The sequence below is a fragment of the Bos indicus genome, chromosome 9, assembly GCF_029378745.1.
Source record: "Bos indicus isolate NIAB-ARS_2022 breed Sahiwal x Tharparkar chromosome 9, NIAB-ARS_B.indTharparkar_mat_pri_1.0, whole genome shotgun sequence".
NCBI classification, from domain to species: Eukaryota; Metazoa; Chordata; class Mammalia; order Artiodactyla; family Bovidae; genus Bos; species Bos indicus.
Window position 1 is genome coordinate 12620920 of NC_091768.1, and position 18726 is coordinate 12639645.

At 42.4% G+C, this 18726-nt stretch overlaps 1 protein-coding gene and 1 long non-coding RNA gene across 4 annotated transcripts in view; one reads left to right on the forward strand and one right to left on the reverse strand.

Moving 5' to 3' along the window:
• KCNQ5 (potassium voltage-gated channel subfamily Q member 5) overlaps positions 1–18726 on the forward strand; it is a 623294-nt gene that overhangs the window by 454019 nt on the left and 150549 nt on the right. For all 3 annotated transcript variants that reach the window (XM_070795470.1, XM_070795469.1, XM_070795471.1), the window contains exon 3: positions 510–636. In XM_070795470.1, coding sequence (XP_070651571.1) covers positions 510–636 — 127 coding nt within the window. The remainder of the gene's footprint in view (positions 1–509; positions 637–18726) is intronic.
• On the reverse strand, positions 11169–16884 carry LOC139184800 (uncharacterized). Its single transcript, XR_011568307.1, has 2 exons — positions 16508–16884; positions 11169–11373 (listed from the first exon to the last, which is right to left on the reverse strand). It is a non-coding gene; the product is annotated as an uncharacterized lncRNA (long non-coding RNA).

Below are 18726 nucleotides of genomic sequence, written 5' to 3' on the forward strand. Positions count from 1 at the left end.
CAAGAAGCAAAACTTGAACGGTGTGCCAGAAACTGTTAACAAAACTTTTGATCATATTGTGTACTATAAGTAATCTAGGGATGACTCAAAGTATATGCAAGGATCTGCATGGATTACATGCAAGCCCTACTCCATTTTCCATAAGAGACTTGAGCATCCGCATATCTTGGTGTCCAGGGGGTCCTGGAACCAGTTTCCTGGGGATACCAAGGGACTGCATATAGCAGGCAAGAGGAATCTGTAATTCAAGCTGCACTTTTAGAATTAAAACTGACTCCTAAATTTGCAAGACATTAGAGACTTGAAGAGAAATAGTGTTCCACACTAGGAAACGTGAGGTTCCGATGTTCTCTGGGTTTACCTCGATTTGGAGAAACGGAAATGTTAGCTTCCGACTTTAACAACCAGATGTTTTAGATGAAGTGCCTGACTGTATAATATCCATGGAGCTTCCTGCTCTGGTCTGCTCGGTAATGCCTCTCCCTGACATGCCTTGTTTGATGTTTCAGGAATTCGTGATGATCGTCGTCTTTGGTTTGGAGTTTATCATTCGAATCTGGTCTGCAGGCTGCTGCTGCCGGTACCGTGGATGGCAGGGAAGACTGAGATTCGCCCGAAAGCCCTTCTGTGTCATAGGTGAGTATCAGAGTCCTGGACGCCCAGGTTTGGGGCACTGCATCCTTTTCTTCTTCTGTCTCTGGTATTACCACATTTGGTTTACGTTAAAAGCTAACATTCATGGATTCTTCACCATGGGCCAGGCTCTCTCATGGTTTGAGAGTGCTAACTCATTTAATCCGCTTCACAGCTCAGTGAGGTAGGTATTTTCATTATCCAAGTTTTGCAGATGAAGAGGCTGGGGCACAGAGAGGTGGAGTGAGTTGCGAAAGTCACACAGCTAGTAAATGGTGGCACTGGAACTGAGCCAGAGGTCCTGGCTCTGGAACTCTCACGTCAAGTTGAGCCGTGCTAAAATACACAGTTCTCGAGCATTGCCCTGAATTAGGGGAAGCATTGATTTCCGTGAGTATAAAGATCTATTTTTGCTCTACAGTGTAAGCAGTACTGCCTTTATGCTCTTGGTCAGCTGAAATGTGTAAGTGTACCGGTCCTGGTAAAGCTTATTTATGAGCAGGCCTCAAGAATAATTACATGTATGGCTTATTATACCCACTGTAACCATGAGACCTGATAAAGTGTTTTCCCCTCTGAAATTTGGGTCCCCACCTTACAGTCCCTGAATAAATATCACATCTCTACAACTCCCTGGCTGCTGTCGCTTCAAAGAGATTCCAGTCACCTGGGTGCCAGCCTGAAACTATAAAACATTCCAGAGTTAAGATCTGGCACCTCGGAGTGATATATTTTAAAGTATATCATAAAATTGAAAATTTTAGTCAATTATATCTCAAATTTTAATTATTTTTTCAAGTGAGCTGCCTACATCATGGCCTTTAATCCCTAAATATTTCAGTATGGATTTTCAAAAGGAAGACTATGAGTCTGCATAATCTTCTGTACTTAAATTGGATGTTAGTACAACCCCTTATCTAATCTGCTGGCTGTATCCTAGTTTTGCCAGTTGACCCAATAATGTCCTTGTAGCATTTTTCCCTCCAGTCTAGGGTCACACATGGTGTTTAGTCATCAGGTCTCTGTGGTCTTCTTTTATCTAGAACAGTTCCTCAGCCTTTCTGTCTTTTACAACACTGACATTTTTGAAGAATTTGACCTATTTTTTAAAAAATGGAATGTTTTTATTTCTTTGGGGGAAGAATAGTAAAACCCTGTGTACTATAGCTTCTTGTAATTGTGGATGTCGTAGTTGTCGTTATTCAGCAGTTGCATTTGGTTTCCTTGCTCTTTTCTCCTTCCTATTTCTTTGGCAGCCACTCAAATCTCATGGACGGAGGAGCCCAGTAGGCTGCAGTCCATGGGGTCACTAAGAGTAGGACACGACTGAGCGACTTCACTTTCACTTTTCACCTTCATGCATTGGAGAGGGAAATGGCAACCCACTCCAGTATTCTTGCCTGGAGAATCCCAGGGATGGGGGAGCCTGGTGGGCTGCCATCTATGGGGTCGCACAGAGTCGGCCATGACTGAAGCGACTTAGCAGCAGCAGCAGCAAATCCAATGCTGGAAGTTCCTGGTGAGCTCACTTATTTCCACTGTTTCCAACCTGAGAAACTGGGGGTTTTAGTTACAAGCTAGTTTAGGCTAAGCTCCTTATCAGCAAAGGGTTTTCCATTCTGTTTCAGAAATTGTTGAGCGTCTTTAGATACCTTCGTCACCCAATGCTTAAGGAGGAAGTGGAGAAACCCTTTCCACGCGCTCTGTCAGAGGAATCCTTTGTTCCATCTTTTATGCCAGTGCTGTGTCCATGTCCTGGACACTTGTCCTGAGCATGGGGAAGTGGGTGGGCTCCCCACACACCTGCCTATTTCAAGAGTTTCCTTTCATTCAACTGGACTTTGTGGAAACGTGACTGCTTGAAAAGCACTGCAGTTACAGAAGTGACTCTAGTGCAATTCTAAGTTACATCAACCTTGAAACACCTTGCTTGGCCTTCGCTCATGCAGTCTGTTTGTCTGGCTGCCCCTCTTCTGCCAGATGAAGTGCAGAGGAAACTGGGCACCAGCTCCAAGCCCCTGAGGGGCCCACCTGGCCCCCAGGGCACATCCGTGCAGGCACTTGGTTTTACTCTGAAGATCTCCTCTCTTTTTGAATCCCCACTCAAGCTACACCATGAAACACTGTAGCTCAATGCGAAATTATGGCACGAGAGCTTCTAGTACTATAAGGGACCCGAACAATTCACAAGGCAAACAGTTTAGTAGGACTCATTCAGCTTCTATAGGATAAAGTTGGTTCACAGCTGACTGCAGGAATGTCCCGTTTCAGACTTTAAAACCAATTAAAAATTGCCAAAGAATGTTCAAACTACCACACAATTGCACTCATCTCACATGCTAGCAAAGTAATGCTCAAAATTCTCTAAGCCAGGCTTCAACAGTATGCGGACTGTGAACTTCCAGATGTTCAAGCTGGATTTAGAAAAGGCAGAGGAACCACATCTATTGGATCATCAAAAACATAAGAAATTTACAGAAAAACATCTACTTCTGTTCTGTTGACTACACCAAAACCTTTGACTGTGTGGATCACAACAAACTGTGGAAAATTCTTCAAAAGCTGGTAATACCTATCCATCTTACCTGCCTCCTGAGAAATCTGTATGCAGGTCAAGAAGCAACAGTTAGAACTGGACATGGAACAACAGACTGGTTCCAAGTAGGGAAAGAAGTACATTAAGGTTAGATATCATCACCCTGCTTATTTAACTTATATGCAGAGTGTATCATGTGAAATGCCAGCCTGGATGAAGCACATACTAGAATCAAGATTGCCAAGAGAAATATCAATAAACTCACATATGCAGATGTCACCACCCTTATGGCAGAAAGGGAAGAAGAACTAAAGAGCTTCTTGATGAAAGTGAAAGAGGAGAGTGAAAAAGTTGGCTTAAAACTCAACATTCAGAAAATTAAGATCATGGCATCCAATTTAGATCATGGCATCCAATCCCATCACTTCAAGGCAAATAGATGGGGAAACAATGGAAACAGTGAGAAACTTTATTTTTTGGCGTTCCAAAATCACTGCAGATGATGACTGCAGCCATGAAACTCGAAGACACTTGCTCCGTGGAGGAAAATCTATGACCAGCCTAGACCGCATATTAAAAAGCAGAGACATTACTTTGCCAACCAAGGTCCATCTAGTCAAAGCTATTTTCAGTAGTCATGTATGGATGTGAGAGTTGGACTATAAAGAAAGCTGAGCACCTAAGAATTTATGCTTTTGAACTGTGATGTTGGAGAAGACTCTTGAGAGTCCCTTGGACTCAAGGAGATCAAACCAGTCAATCCTAAAGGAAATCAGTCCTGATTATTCACTGGAAGGACTGATGCTGAAGCTGAAACTCCAATACTTTGGCCACCTGATGCGAAGAGCTGACTCCTTGGAAAAGACCCTGATGCTGGGAAAGATTGAGGGTGGGAAGAGAAGGAGATGAGGATGAGATGGTTAGATGGCATCACTGATGCGATGGACATGAGTTTGAGCAAGCCCAGGAGATGGTGATGGACAGGGAAGCCTGGCATGCTGCAGTCCATGGGGTCATAAAGAGTCAGACATAACCGAGCGACTGGACTGGCTGAAAATTTGGTTTTAATCCAATTCCAGAGGCAATGCCAGTGTATTTCTGGCCCCTAAGCTAAAGAGCAGGTTCTTTCCCACATGTTTGCTGCCTTTTGATAGCTGTTCTCAGCTGCAGATACATGGGCACATCTTGGTCCTTTAATCTTCCTCTTCCTCTCTTGAATCCTTCTGGGACTTGGTGTAGCATGTGATGCTGAAGACGGTGTTGTGTCATCTGTAACTCAGCCACCTTTAGGCCTGTCAGCTGTGACTTCACAGATTCAGTTTGACGTGGTGTAGGCGTGGTTGGAGCTTAGTTACCGCTTCAGGCCTTTTCTTCATTTGTTATTTTACCTCTACCAAATCAGCTTCTTTGGAAGAAAACCTCACAGATAAATACATAATGAATACCCACTAGAACAAAAGCAAGATTTGTACTTACACTTAAGGTAACTATGCACTTCTCAGTCTTTTATTTGATATATGTGTAATGATTTGATTCGTGGTCCAGCTGAACCTATGTAATAGTGAAACATGTTGAAATGTGGCTCTTTTGGACGAGGTTGGTAAGATGTAACCTACACAGAGGAACCAAATGTCAGCTGCCTGAAGGCAGCTGCTGCTGCTGCTAAGTCACTTCAGTCGTGTCCAACTCTGTGCGACCCCATAGACAGCAGCCCACCAGGCCCCACCATCCCTGGGGATTCTCCAGGCAAGAACACTTGAGTGGGTTGCTGTTTCCTCCTCCAATGCATGAAAGTGAAAAGTGAAGGGGAAGTCGCTCAGGCATGTCCAACTCTTAGCGACCCCATGGACTGCAGCCCACCAGGCTCCTCCGTCCATGGGATTTTCCAGGCAAGAGTACTGGAGTGGGTTTCCATTGCCTTCTCCAGCCTGAAGGCAGCAGGGTGTCCCAAATGGCTCCTGGAGCCCTTTCTAGGCCATGCTTAATACGGCCATAAAAAATGATTGATGTCAGGGGTAAAATGAGCAATCGCATTGGAAAGTAAGCCCTGATCTCCCTGCTTGACCTAATTGACTGCAGCAAAGTGGACAAAGAATTGTCATCCCTCCCCTGCCCACTACAGCCATGCCTACTGCACTTCGCACTGCATCTGTCAGGCCGCTGCTCACAGGCCTAAAGGTGGCCGAATTACAGGCGACACAACTCCATCTTCAGAACCACGTGCTACACCAAGTCCTAGAAGGATTCGAGACAGGAAGAGGAAGATTAAAGGACTAAGATGTGCTGATAACGCTGTGCGTTTGGAGATGTAGCTAAGCTCTCTCAAGGCTCCACATATCTGTAATATCTGGTTATTCTGAACATGCCACACACCCAAACATTTTCAGAAGGCTTGAGCATTCAAGAAAGGGCCCCGAGGAGACTGGTGGCCTGTGTGACTGCTGTGTGGGGAATGCCTTCTGAGAGCGCCCTCTAAAATAGAGCTGAAGCAGAGCAAAGCTTCTTCAACTGTTACCTTGGGCAAGACAGAGCCCTGCAGACCAACTGATCCTATTGGGACACAGGTTGGTTCATGGGGCCCACGGGCTGATTCCCAAAGAATCGTAACTTCCCTCCTAACCTGCCCACTCCCCACCCCTACATGGGAGCCAGAACCAGAGCATTTCCAAATATTGTCGATTTAAGAAAACATAAAATCATTATATTCTTGTGTTTGAAAAACATCTTTTAGACATCTGTAACCAAAGGGAAGAAAAATCTACTCATTTTTTAAAATTAGATGCTTGCTTTCTTTACCAAACTGATTTATCTCTCCTTGATTTGGGGAGTTTGGAAACTGGTAAAAGCTTATCTTGAATTGCAAAATTCTTATATATCTATGCCTTCAATTTGGCAATGGCAATCCACTCCAAGTACTCTTGCCTGGGAAATCCCATGGACAGCAGAGCCTGGTAGGCTACAGTGCATGGCGTCACGAAGAGTCGGACACAACTGAGCGACTTCACTTTCCACTTTTCACTTTCATGCACTGGAGAAGGAAATGGTAACCCACTCCAGTATTCTTCCCTGGAGAATCCCAGGGACGGGAGCCTCGTGGGCTGCCGTCTATGGGGTCGCACAGAGTCAGACACGACTGACGTGACTTAGCAGCAGCATGCCTCCAATTTACATCTCTCACGTAACACGCTATTGGAATAATATGTCTGCAGCTGTGGTCAGTAATCACTGTGCTACAACTTGAAGAGTTGAATGTGTTTGTGGATGACTAATGAGTTGCCCTCATTTGTCTGGACTTTCTGATTTCTTTTCTGATCTCTCTACAATCAAACACAACTCATTCACTCAGTGGCCTCAGTATAGAGGACGTGTAAAATAACCTCAGAGACTGAGTTCATAGTCACTCCTTTTCCAGCTTTCATTAATGACCTGCCTGAAAATTGCAAATCGTACCCAAGACTGCTGCTTAGATTACAGTAATGAGCCTGATGGGTTAGAATGTCAACAAGTTACTCGTAACCGTGACTTTTTGGATCCCTGGTGACTCCTCCTAGAGACAGCTGGAACAAGGCCGTAGTTTTTAGTCATCTCAGAAAAGAAGACAAGACTAGCCTGTGATTAACCTTGGATCAGTACTTGATGCTAAATATAAGTTGATTTTTTAATTGCTGTTTTAGCAGTTCCCCTTCTGTGTAATATTTCCACAGGAAGACAAAAAGAGGCAAAGCAGAGCATAGAGGTGTCCCCTGTGAGCTGAACGTATGTGCCTTTGACACAGGAAAATAGCAAATGTATCTTTTTTCTTAATGAAGAAAAAATAACCAGTGTCTTCCCTAGCTACAACAAAATTGGAGCCTTTATTAAAATCAACCACACAGCCAAGGCCACTCTAATATATCTGCGAGTTCATCTTATTGAAAGCAGTTTCAGCTACTAATGTGTTGGAAAGCTATATCAGAGACACTTGGATGCCACCGGCTCCTAAACTGAAGATCCAGGCACCGTTTTTCTACCTCTCCAGCCTCTCCATCTTTCGTTCCAAGAGACAGTCTTTTCAGCTACACTCATTTTCTCACCCTCTAATCTCCTCTGCCCTTTACTGAAAGCTATTTCTCTTGGGTTGTTTCCTGTCAGCCGTGTACTCTTCTCTGCCTCCTTCTATGTCTGAAAGTCCAAACTCCATGCATATGGTCACCTCTATGTGATTAACTGGACCATCTGAGGACCGTTAAACCTTCTTGACTTGCTTGACTACAGAACTATAAAGCCGTTTCAGTCTCTATAGTGAATATAGCTGATAGTTATTGAAATTTGCTACGCTATGGGTACTGCTCTTGAACTCGGTAAATACTGTCTTATTTAATTCTGCAGAAGTTTTATAATATCCTTTTTAAAGATGAGGAAGTAAGATAGGGTTTGAGAAACTTGTCCACAGTTAGATGGTGAAAGAACTAGGATTTCAATCTAGAAAAATAAGCCTACCTGATGAGCTCCTTTTACTCACAACACTTTTGACATCAAATCTGTGGGATTTTCCCTCACATCAACCAGTTCTCCAACTTTCTGTACACCCTTGCAAGTGAAAGTTGCTCAGTCATGTCTGACTCTTTGCAACCCCATGGACTATAGCCCACCAGGCTCCTCTGTCTATGGAGTTCTCCAGGCCAGAATACTGGGGTGGGTAGCAGTTCCCTTCTCCAGATCTTCCCAACCCAAGATTGAACCCAGGTCTTCCACATTGCAGGTGGATTCTTTACCATCTGAGCCACCAGGGATGCCCAAGAATACTGGAGTGGGTAGCTTATCCCTTCTCCAGCAGATCTTCCCAACCCAGGAATCGAACCAGGGTCTCCTGCATTGCAGGTGAATATTTTACCAGCTGAGCTACAAGGAAGCCAACAACTCAATACAATTTTGACACTACCAATTGGTATTAGTATGAAACCCCGCCGATCCAGGGTTTAGTCTCACTGGACTTTCCCTCCCCAACTTCAGACACCAGCCACAGAGAGGTGTCCAGGCTAACATGCTCTGCCTGGCCGACGGCAATCTAGAGATTCCAATAGCCCCACATGTTGCTAGAATGACACAGAGTTCAGGAAAGTGCTGTACATTATATCACATTATATTTTTTATATTTATTATAAAAGCTGAATCTGAGAACAGCCAAGTGAAAGAGATGCACCGGACAGATATTTGGGGCAGAGGACTGGCTAACATGGAGATTTTGTGCCCCTTCAAGAGCCCCACCTCCCAGAACCTGTGTGTTCACCAGATGCTCACCAAACCCCACGCTTTAGAGATAGCCGTGGAGCTGTCACTGAAAAAGCACATCTGTTGGTCACTGGCTGTTGGTGACTCAACACTTTCTCTCCCAAGAGGTCCCAGGTCCTCCTGGTACCCAGGAATCTGAATAGGGACCCCTAGCCAACAGTCATCTGATGATTGTACAGAAGGCATTTATCATGCCAGAGATCCCTAAGTCTAGGAGCTCTGTACAAGGAACCCAGGAGAATGACCAAGTATCCACTCCCCAGAGTACCACATGACCCAACTGTGAGAAAAATTGCTCTTATTGTTTATTAGTGTTTTTAAATTAAATTTAGTCAGCCTTGTCCATTGTCATCAACTTACATTTGTAATATCCATTAGTTGTATACAAATGTTATCATTTGCCACCTAAACTCTTTGATTGCAGTATCAGCCTTAAATATTAGCCTTATCACTTCAATTAGATCAGGTTACTTGTTGCTGCTCTCCAACCTAAAGAAGAAATTAAGCTCTGAAGTAGACTAATTTGACTTTTCTGTGACTGCATGGCCTCCTGTGCAATGCTTTCCTGAGGTCCCTGGGTGTGTCCCAACTAGAGACGTTTCCAGGTGAGTGACATCATTCTCAGAAATGTATTCACATGTTGTTCATACTATAGACTGCTGGAGACCTGTTTAGGTCACTTGACCTGGTGTGCAAATTTGAGTGTCATATAGCTTGATTAGCTCATAAGACTGGACCATAGGGAGAATATGCCTGGAGAAAATGAATAACTAAAGATTATTTCCCATTCCTTCAATAAACCTGAGTGGAGCACTGTGATATATGGTACTAATATTCTGTACTTTCAAATGTTACATAAGAAAATTCACTCACAGACAGAGCGCTTATTTATTACGTGCCAAACATGATCTTAGGTGCAAATGACACAACGATTAATAAAACACGATCCCTGCCTGTAAGCGTAGGAGCTCCTGTGCCCTTGGAGCAAGAAGGAGACTAGTTCTGTTGATTTAGAACAAAGCTGATGGAGGCAGGAGTCGTGGACAGAAGGGTGTAGAACACCATGACTGATTGAACAAAGGAGGGGAAGGTCCCTTGGGTTTTGAGCTCAGTCACCCGCCAAACATCTGTACTATGTCCAAGTGTGGTTCTCAATGCCAGGGATGCTATGTTGCTCTAAATGGGCAGTGTCCTCTTTCCTGTCAAGCTGATATTCCAGGGGACAGAGAAAAATAATATGCAGAAATATTTTTGAAAAACGAGATAGCGTCAACTACAGAGAATGCAATGAAGAAAATGAACAGAGAGATTAGGAATTCCTTTAGATTGAGTGGTCCAAGGGAGTCTTTCTAATGAGTGAGCACTCAAGTCAACCTGAGTATTACAGGAGCCATTGATGAGATGTGGGCAGAGGTCTTTCCAGGCCAGAGAGCAGGCAATGCAAAGGTTCTTGAGACCAAGGGAGCTCGGCGTGTACCAGGAAGAGACACATGGTCATTGTGGCCAGAGCTCAGTGAGCTCAGTGTGGTAGGTGATGGACAGATGGCCACTCCCAGGGGCCGTGGGGGCCACATGAGGCCATCTAGTTGCCTGAGATGAAGTAGTGTCTAAGATGGGCCACTAGGCAGAGGTCCAATTGATGACTGTTGGGCCTAATGATAAATATTTAGGTTAAAAACACAACATTTTGATCAGGCAACAAGAAATATGGCTATATAAGGCCCTAGGTCTCTTGGTCATCTGTCTATACCTGTTTGAACTTCATATTGGAATATATAAATCATTATCCATCCAGAAAAATATAAACCTGTCCCTTTGACTTTTCCACGCATCTGTGTATCTACCCTTACATCTATGTATCTGCCCATCTATATAGAAACATGAAATGTCCAAACTGAAAAGAAAATGTGTTTTTCCTGTGAGCAGCAGGAATTAGGAGAATGTTATGAGAGCTCTCACATTTCCCTTGGAAAATCTCACCAGGAAGCAGTTCCCAGGGGCCTCTGAGCAAAGGACTTTGCAGCATCCACTCAGTGATGGCTGTGAGGCAGACTTATTTCATTAAAGATGATTTATTTCCTTTGAGAAATGGTCCCTTGCTGCGTTGAGCTGTTATCTGAAGACTTACGATCAATAGGAGGCATTACTGTCTCTATAAGGTCAGTTTTCTGAGTGCTGCTTGGAATTTGCCAGCAGGAGCCCCTCTCACCCCAGTGGAAGTTGAGCAATTCAGCCCCTGTGTGCGGCTGCGGAGATGTTCCTTGCACATTTTTGCAGGGCTTGTGTTTTATTTTTAATAAATACCACAGAGTGAGCGGCCCTGTGCACAGCTGAGTGCAGCATTTGAGAGCATGGATAATGTGCTGTGTAGTGGGCGGCTTTTAAAATTAGATTTTAAAGCTTCATCCCTATTAAGAGGCTCAACTGCAGTAAAATGCATCTTTAATTCTTCAAAGAGTACCTTCCTATAACAGAATTTGGAGCTCAGTTAGAAGATAGAGCTCATCAAGCAGCACTGTGTCCCTCTGAGACGTTGCTTCTCTCTCATGAGAAACAGTAAAATTGAGGCTCCATGAAGGGAGTACTCCCTGCTTAACCCTCAAGTCAGCCACAGGACTGGGGCAGAAAGCTGACTTCCCCTGGCTCCCAGCTCTAACACCCTGTCTCTGGAGAGTCAAATTTAATTACAGTATAATCCACTTAATCTACACACAGAAGAATAACGAGGGAGCAGGAAAAATGAATTTATTAGCAGGTTGGCAGGAGACCATGTGATGTAGATCAGCAACCTTCCTGTCGAGATGCAGGTTTCCAGTGAGTTCTAGGCGATTTTCCTGCCATGGGAGGTGATCCTGACGCCACGGCCACAACTGGCAAAGGACTGCTTGATTCTTCTCACTTTGACACATAAGTAAAGCTTCAACTTGGAAATGCTGCAGAACCACAATTTTATCAGAAATAAAACTTAACGGATTTTTTTTTTTAATAACGATAATAGTAAGAGGAAAAAAAGAGTGCGTAGTTCCCCCTTAACACTCCTTTGGGTCAAAAGAAACAACCACATTGAATTAAATGCTCAACTCACCACCTTCCTTAAAACAAGAGATGAGTGAGCCTTTGCTTCATTGTTGACTTTTGATTACTTTCACACCAATCCACGGCGGCTGTGAACTTGCTAGACTATCTATTGTCTATTTCCTACACACACATTACAAAACAGACAATAGTTTAAGAGGTGTGTTTAGATAAGAAATCTGCCTTTAAAGCTGAATATAACAGGAGGTTAGAACTTGGGCTACTTGATGTTACATGAACACAAATAAAATTTTGTGGTTTAAAGTATAAATCATATTTATGAATGATCTCATATAACCCTCACTGTTGTTCAGTTGCTCAGTCATGTTCAACTCTTTGTGAGTCCATGGACTGCAGCACACCAGGCTTCCCTGTCCTTCACTATCTCCTGGTATTTGCTCAAATTCATGTCCATTTAGTCAGTGATGTCATCCAACCATCTCATCCTCTGTCGTCCCCTTCCCCTTTTGCCTTCAATCTTTCTCAGCATCATGGTCTGTTCTAATGAGTTGGCTCTTTGCATCAGTTGGCAAAGTATTGGAGCTTCAGCTTCAGCATACTCCTTCCAGTGAATATTCAGGGTTGATTTCCTTTAGGATTGACTTTCTTATTAAAATTGAAAAAGATGATGATCTCCATTTCACATATTGAAAACGTGAGCCCTAGATTAATGGTCTTATCAAGGGTCACACTGCATATAAGTAAAACAGTCAGAACAACAAAAAAGAGCAAGAAAGTGAGATATGCTCAGGACAACCTTCTGTGGTACCACGTTATCTCCCTGCATCACTCACGTGCAATGCAACAGGAAAAAATAAATAAACCATGTGATGGGGTCTGGGTCCTGTCCCCATTGGAGACACTAGCTAATGTGAAGCCAAGAAGAAAATAGATGTTAGTATCAAAAAATGCAGTTCCTTTTCCCAGCAGTCATCTTCCTAAGATCTGGCCCTTTTTTACAACTTTTCATTTTGAAATAATTGTAGACTTACTTAAAAGTTTCAAAAAGAGTAGAGAGAGTTACCCTGCATGCAACTATCCTTCAGCCAGCTTCCCCTATTGATGGCATCTCACATGAGTTTAGTGCAATTACCAAAAATAGGAAGTGGATTGGATGTGTTACTGACTAAACTGCAAACCTTGTTCAGATTTCACCAGTCTCTGCCTGCAGTCAATGAAATTTTACCACATGTACAGGTTAATTGAACCATCACCACCATCAAGACACAGATCCTTCCCACCCCCCTAAACAAACTCGAGGTGCTATCCCTTTAAAGTCACTCCTCCCAAAAAAATCCCAGCTCCTGAGAATCACGGATATGTTCATCACTGTAATTTTGTCACTTTTAGATTGTTGTGTAAATGCAACCATACAGTCATAAATTCAGTCTTAAAATTGCTTTTTTTTTCACTCAGTATAATACTCTTGAGCTCCATGTAAGTCATTGCAAATAACAGTAGTTCAGTCCTTTTTATCACTGACTAGTATTCCATCGGAGAAGGTGATGGCACCCCACTCCAGTACTCTCGCCTGGAAAATCCCATGGACAGAGGGACCTGGTGGGCTGCAGTCCATGGGGTCACTAGGAGTTGGACACGACTGAGCGACTTCACTTTATTTTTTCACTTTCATGCATTGGACAAGGAAATGGCAACCCACTCCAGTGTTCTTGCCTGGAGAATCCCAGGGATGGGGAAGCCTGGTGGGCTGCCGTCTATGGGGTCACACAGAGTCAGACATGACTGAAGCGACTTAGCAGCAGCAGCAGCGGTATTCCATGCTATGGATTACACAGTTTATCCATTTACCTGTTAAAGGTCATCTGGCCAGATGACCAGATGGTCAGGTCGTTTCTATTTATAAATCAAGCTGTCATGAACATTTATGTAGAGGCTTTGTATGAACATAAGTTTTTATTTCTCTAGGATAGATACCCAGGAGTGGGGTTACTGGCTCCAATGGTGTTTGACTTTATCAGAAGCTACCAAACAGTTTCCAGTGTCTAGCTATTTCTTTAAAATACAGAAATGCCTAGAATACTTCACGACAGTAAATTACATCCATATTGACATTCACTACTTTTCATAGAAAATGTTTCTACTTCTGTTTTTCTATGAAAATTATTCTAATAAGCAGAAGTTTCTGAAATTCATATTTGATTACTTGGGTCAAGAAATAAGTGAAAATATAGTCCATTAAGGAGCAGTTCTTCATGCTCTAGTAAATGAATGCAAATTTGATGCTTATGTAGATGAAGTGTTGAGAGACTAATTAATGTAAAAAAACCAATACTATACAAATTCCTGAAGGACCATTACCTAAATCTAACTTTACTTTGTAGGAAATCCTTATTCAAGCACATTTTACTGAAACAAATACTAATTGTACTTTCCTGCTAAAGCAGCAGTCCCCAGTCTTTTTGGCTCCGGGGACTGGTTTCATGAAAGACAATATTTCCACTGATGGTTTCAAGATGATTCTCATAAGGAGTGCTCAACCTAGGTCTCTCACATATGCAGTTCATGGTAGGGTTTACACTCCTATGAGGATCTAATTTCAGCCACTGATCTGACAAGAGGCAGAATTCAGGCAGTAATGCAAGCAATGGGGAGTGTGTGTAAATACAGATGAAATTTCACTTGCTCACCCACCACTTACCTCCTGCTGTGTGACCATGTTCATAACAGGCCACCGAACAGTACTGGCCCATGACCCAGGGGTTGGGGACCCCTGTGCTAAAGGATACTTATAATCACATCAAGCCTCAAATCTGAATCCCTCAGGATAAAGTGCTTAAAGCTGTCACCAAGCTTTGGACCCAATAATCATAGTCCTGATGTAATGTAAACAAACATTTGTTCTCCCTGATCCCACACCTTTCAAAAATCCCCTATTCTTTTTTTAACCATTTTTATTGAAGTGTAATTTACAATAATTTATTAGTTTCAGGTATACAGCAAAGTGATTCAGTTATATATATATATATATATATATATATATATGAATGTTGTGCTATGCTTAGTCACTGAGTCATGTCTGACTCTTTGTGAATCCATCCATGGACTATACCTGCCAGGCTCCTCTGTCCATGGGATTCTCCAGGCAAGAATACTGGAGTGGGTTGCCATGCCCTCCTCTAGGGGCTCTTCCTAACCCAGGGATCGAACCTAGGTCTCCCACATTGCAGGTGGATTCTTTACCATCTGAGCCACCAGGGAAGCCTATGAATACTGGAGTGGGTAGCCTATCTTTTCTCCAGGGAATATTCCCAACCCAGGAATTGAACCAGGATCTCCTGCATTGCAGGAGCTCAGTTGCATTGCAGTAGCTCAGTTGCATTGCAGTAGCTCATTGCAACTGAGCTACCAGGGAAGCCCATATATAAGAATATATGTATTCTTTTTACAGATTCTTTTCCAGTATAGGTTATTATAAGATCCTGAATATAGTTCATTATTCTATACAGTAGGTCCTTGTAGCTTATCTATTTTATGTATAGAAGTGTGTATCTGTGAGTCCCAAATTCTTAATTTATCCCTCCTCCTTTTCCCCTGTGGTAACCACACATTTGTTTTCTGTGACTGTGTCCATTTCTGTTCTGTAAATAAGTACATTTATATCATTTGTTCAGATTTCACGTATAAGTGGTACTGTATGACGTTTGCCTTTATCTGACTTACTTTGCTTAGTAGGATCATCTGTAGATCCACACATATTGCTACAAATGGCATTATTTAATTCTCTTTTGTGGCTGAGTAACCTTCCATTGTGTATATGTACCACATCTTCTTTATCCATTCCTCTGTTGATGGACATTTAGGCTGCTTCCATATCTTGGCTATTGTAAATAGTGCTGCTATGGACATTGCATGTGTATCTTTTTGAAGTAGAGTTTTCTCTGGATATTTGCCCAGCAGTGAGACTGTAGGATCACAGTGCAGCTTTAAAAAAAAAAAAAAATTCCCCAATTCTTAAAACTATTCTTAAAACCTTCAAAACCCCTCTCAAAATCTCCCAGTGAATCTTCCATCGTAATCAACAGAAAAGTCATTTTCTCAAAAGTTAGTAACAACCCCACACATTCATGAATTTCAGCTCCATCACCACTCTGGGTATAAGCAATGTTAGAACAACTAATTACTCATTTGGAAGAAGATCAGGTTGGATCCATATTTATCTTATCATATTCCAAGATAAATTCCAAATAAATCAAAGATTTAAATAAATATTGGATGGCAGAAATGGGTAAATTGTCGTATAATCTTGGAACCAAGAAGGTCTTTTTAACTGTGACTGAAAATATAGAGACCATAGAAGAAAACATTGATAAACTTACGCTACATAAAATTTTTTAAAGATATAATTAGATTACATAAAATCAAAAATACTGTATGATAGAACAAAGTAAAACAAGCAAGGTTAAAAGACAAATGCAGGAAAATATATACAACACCTATCAGAGACAAAAAGTTAATCATCTTAAACTATAAGCAGCTCTAGAAATCCAGAAGAAAAATCCAGCAGCCCAGAGGAAAATAAAAGATAGCAAATGAATATGAACAGACAGTTCCCAGCCAAAGAAATACCCATGTGCCCTGTAAATACAGTCTCGCTCATAAGAAATACAAAAAGGCAGCATTTTCTCACCTGTCAGATCGGCAAAATCCAGTTACTTTTTTAGTGAGACAGTGAGGAAACAGGAGTGCAAAGTGGTGTCACCCTTATGGAAAGTGTCACTACCATTAAAATTACATGGAGTTTACTCTGTGCCCCGGGAATTCTCCTTCCTGACAGTCTCACCAATTTGTAGTAAGTAGTAAATAGAGCTGGAAAAGGAAATGGCAACCCACTCCGGTATTCTTGCCTGGAGAATCCCATGGACGGAGAAGCCTAGTAGGCTGCAGTCCATGGGGTCGCACAGAGTCGGACACGACTGAAGCAACTTAGCATGCATTGGAGAAGGAAATGGCAACCTACTGCAGTGTTCTTACCTGGAGAGTCCTGTGGACAGAGGAGCCTGGTGGGCTATGGGGTCGCACAGAGTTGGACACAACTGAAGTGACTTAGCAGCAGCAGGGGTGGTTGTAGCTTTATTTTTGACTGGTTGTTCATTGTGCTTAACCCTCGTTTCCCCCAGAAGGGCTTCCTCAGCCCTGAACCAGGTTCCCTGCGCCTGCCCTGCTGCTGTCTGAACAGGCATCACCCTGGTTGTGTTAACTTCCTCAGTCCATCTTGCCAGCTGTCCTTTCACCTCTGGGTGAGTGGAGGGCATTGGTCTCGTCTACCCCGCCCACACCCTTTACTATCAAAACCCCAGGTCCTAGCAGCTTCTGACCACAATCAGTGTGTATTGAGTGAATAAAAAATTCAAAACAGTCACAAGCTATGAGGCATTCACCTGCACAACCTCACCTCCCCCGCAGTCTCATCCTATACATACGCAAGGGAAACACAATATAAAGAATGAAGCGGAACTGTGGCAGTTATCCAAGCAATGCAAGGAAAGGGTAGCACCTTTACCTCAGGTAACAAGAGTTTTCAGAAAGATCATTTTTGCCTGTATTTTTTTAATGTAGTTGCATCATTTGGTCATATGAATGTGATTTTTTAATAAAGTGCTTATTTTTCATGCTTGTAATTACAGGCTCCTTAACAGGGTGATCTTCTGCTACTGTTTTCTCAAACTTTTTACTGCTGCCTTTTACAAAATGTTTGAAATATTTGATTTTAGCTCCTACCACAGATTCCAAATCTGTGTTTGGAATGTGAAGATCAAAGTAGTGTAGCTAATCCTCAGGACTTTGCCATCGTGTGACTTCAGAATCCATCTCCTACCAAGTTTCTGTGGTTTCTGGAATCTTTACTGGTCACAACATTAAAATGTGCACATCTGAAACCATTTTTTAATTACATTTTTTTTTTCTGCTTCTCCACAGTTCGCTTGAGGGAATATAGCCTGTCCCGATGCATCCCCAAGGTGGTATCACCACGTGTTTTCAATAAACCTTGTTTTTTGTTCTCCTCTAAACAGAGCATGTCTTGTTCAAAAAGCTCTTGATGGTAGGGAAGGGATTGATAATAGAAAGAAAGAGAGCCCAGCTTGGGATCCATCCTCGTGACTTCAGGATTTGTCGGGAAGCAACTCGTCCCACAGTCAGAGCTGAGACTCATGTCATTACCATGAGTTCTAACCCTGTCTCTGGGAATAACTTACTCTGTCATCTTGAACCAGCCTGGGACTCCATTTCTTTCCTTTTAATCACAGATAAGAACAGCAGTATACTTTATAGACTTCATAAAAGCAAATATGAAATTAGAAAGTTCTAAAACCTGCCCTTTATCTAGTGCCAACGAGGATGAGTTTTGCCAAGCATTTGATCATTAAGGATGGAACTCAGGTCTGTAATTAATCATGGTCCGTTTGACTAATAATCCCCCTAAAAAGATGGATATAATCTGCACATGGCACCAAGTAGGATTTTCAAAATTATGCATGTCAAGTGTTTATTTATGGCTTATATTTACTCAAATTCACTCTTTTAAAGCACCATTTTTTTTTCATTCTTCACAGAAGGAAAAGTCCATTTTCACACCCCAGTGTTTATCCCTAAGGATTATCCAGCAGCGGAAACTGTATCTATTTCTTATTTCTAAAAAATAAGAAACTGTGCCTTGAAAAAGACTGAAAGTCAGGTGTACTGGGTAATTCTCAAAATCCCTGGATGGTACTCAGAATCAGTTCCCACCCACAGGTGTCTTTTGGTTACTGACATTTGGTTACTGAAATGACATCTCCACCTGCAAAATCCAAATAGCACAGTCTGTTCAAAGAACTTCCGAAAGACATGCTTTCAGAAATTTTAGTAGTAGGCAATGATTAATCAAAACCTGCATGCCATCTGAAAATAAGTATCAGATTTCTCAAAGAAAAATTACATTTCCCAATGCTAGTAAATACAACTGGCTGCCAAGAGTCAAAGGGTCAGTATCATGTAATGCCTGAGAGTAGGAACCAAAAGGGACACTGGATATTTTGTTTTCACTTGGTAAAGTTACACCTGTAATGACATCATTGTTTCGCTCTTGGAGCATAAACACTCAGGTTACCACACTGAAGAGGATATCCGAGCATCGGATTTCATCATGGGGCCAAAGGGGATTTCCAGCAGAAGTTTTAGCCGTGAGCTTTCATTGGTGGCAATCCAAATCT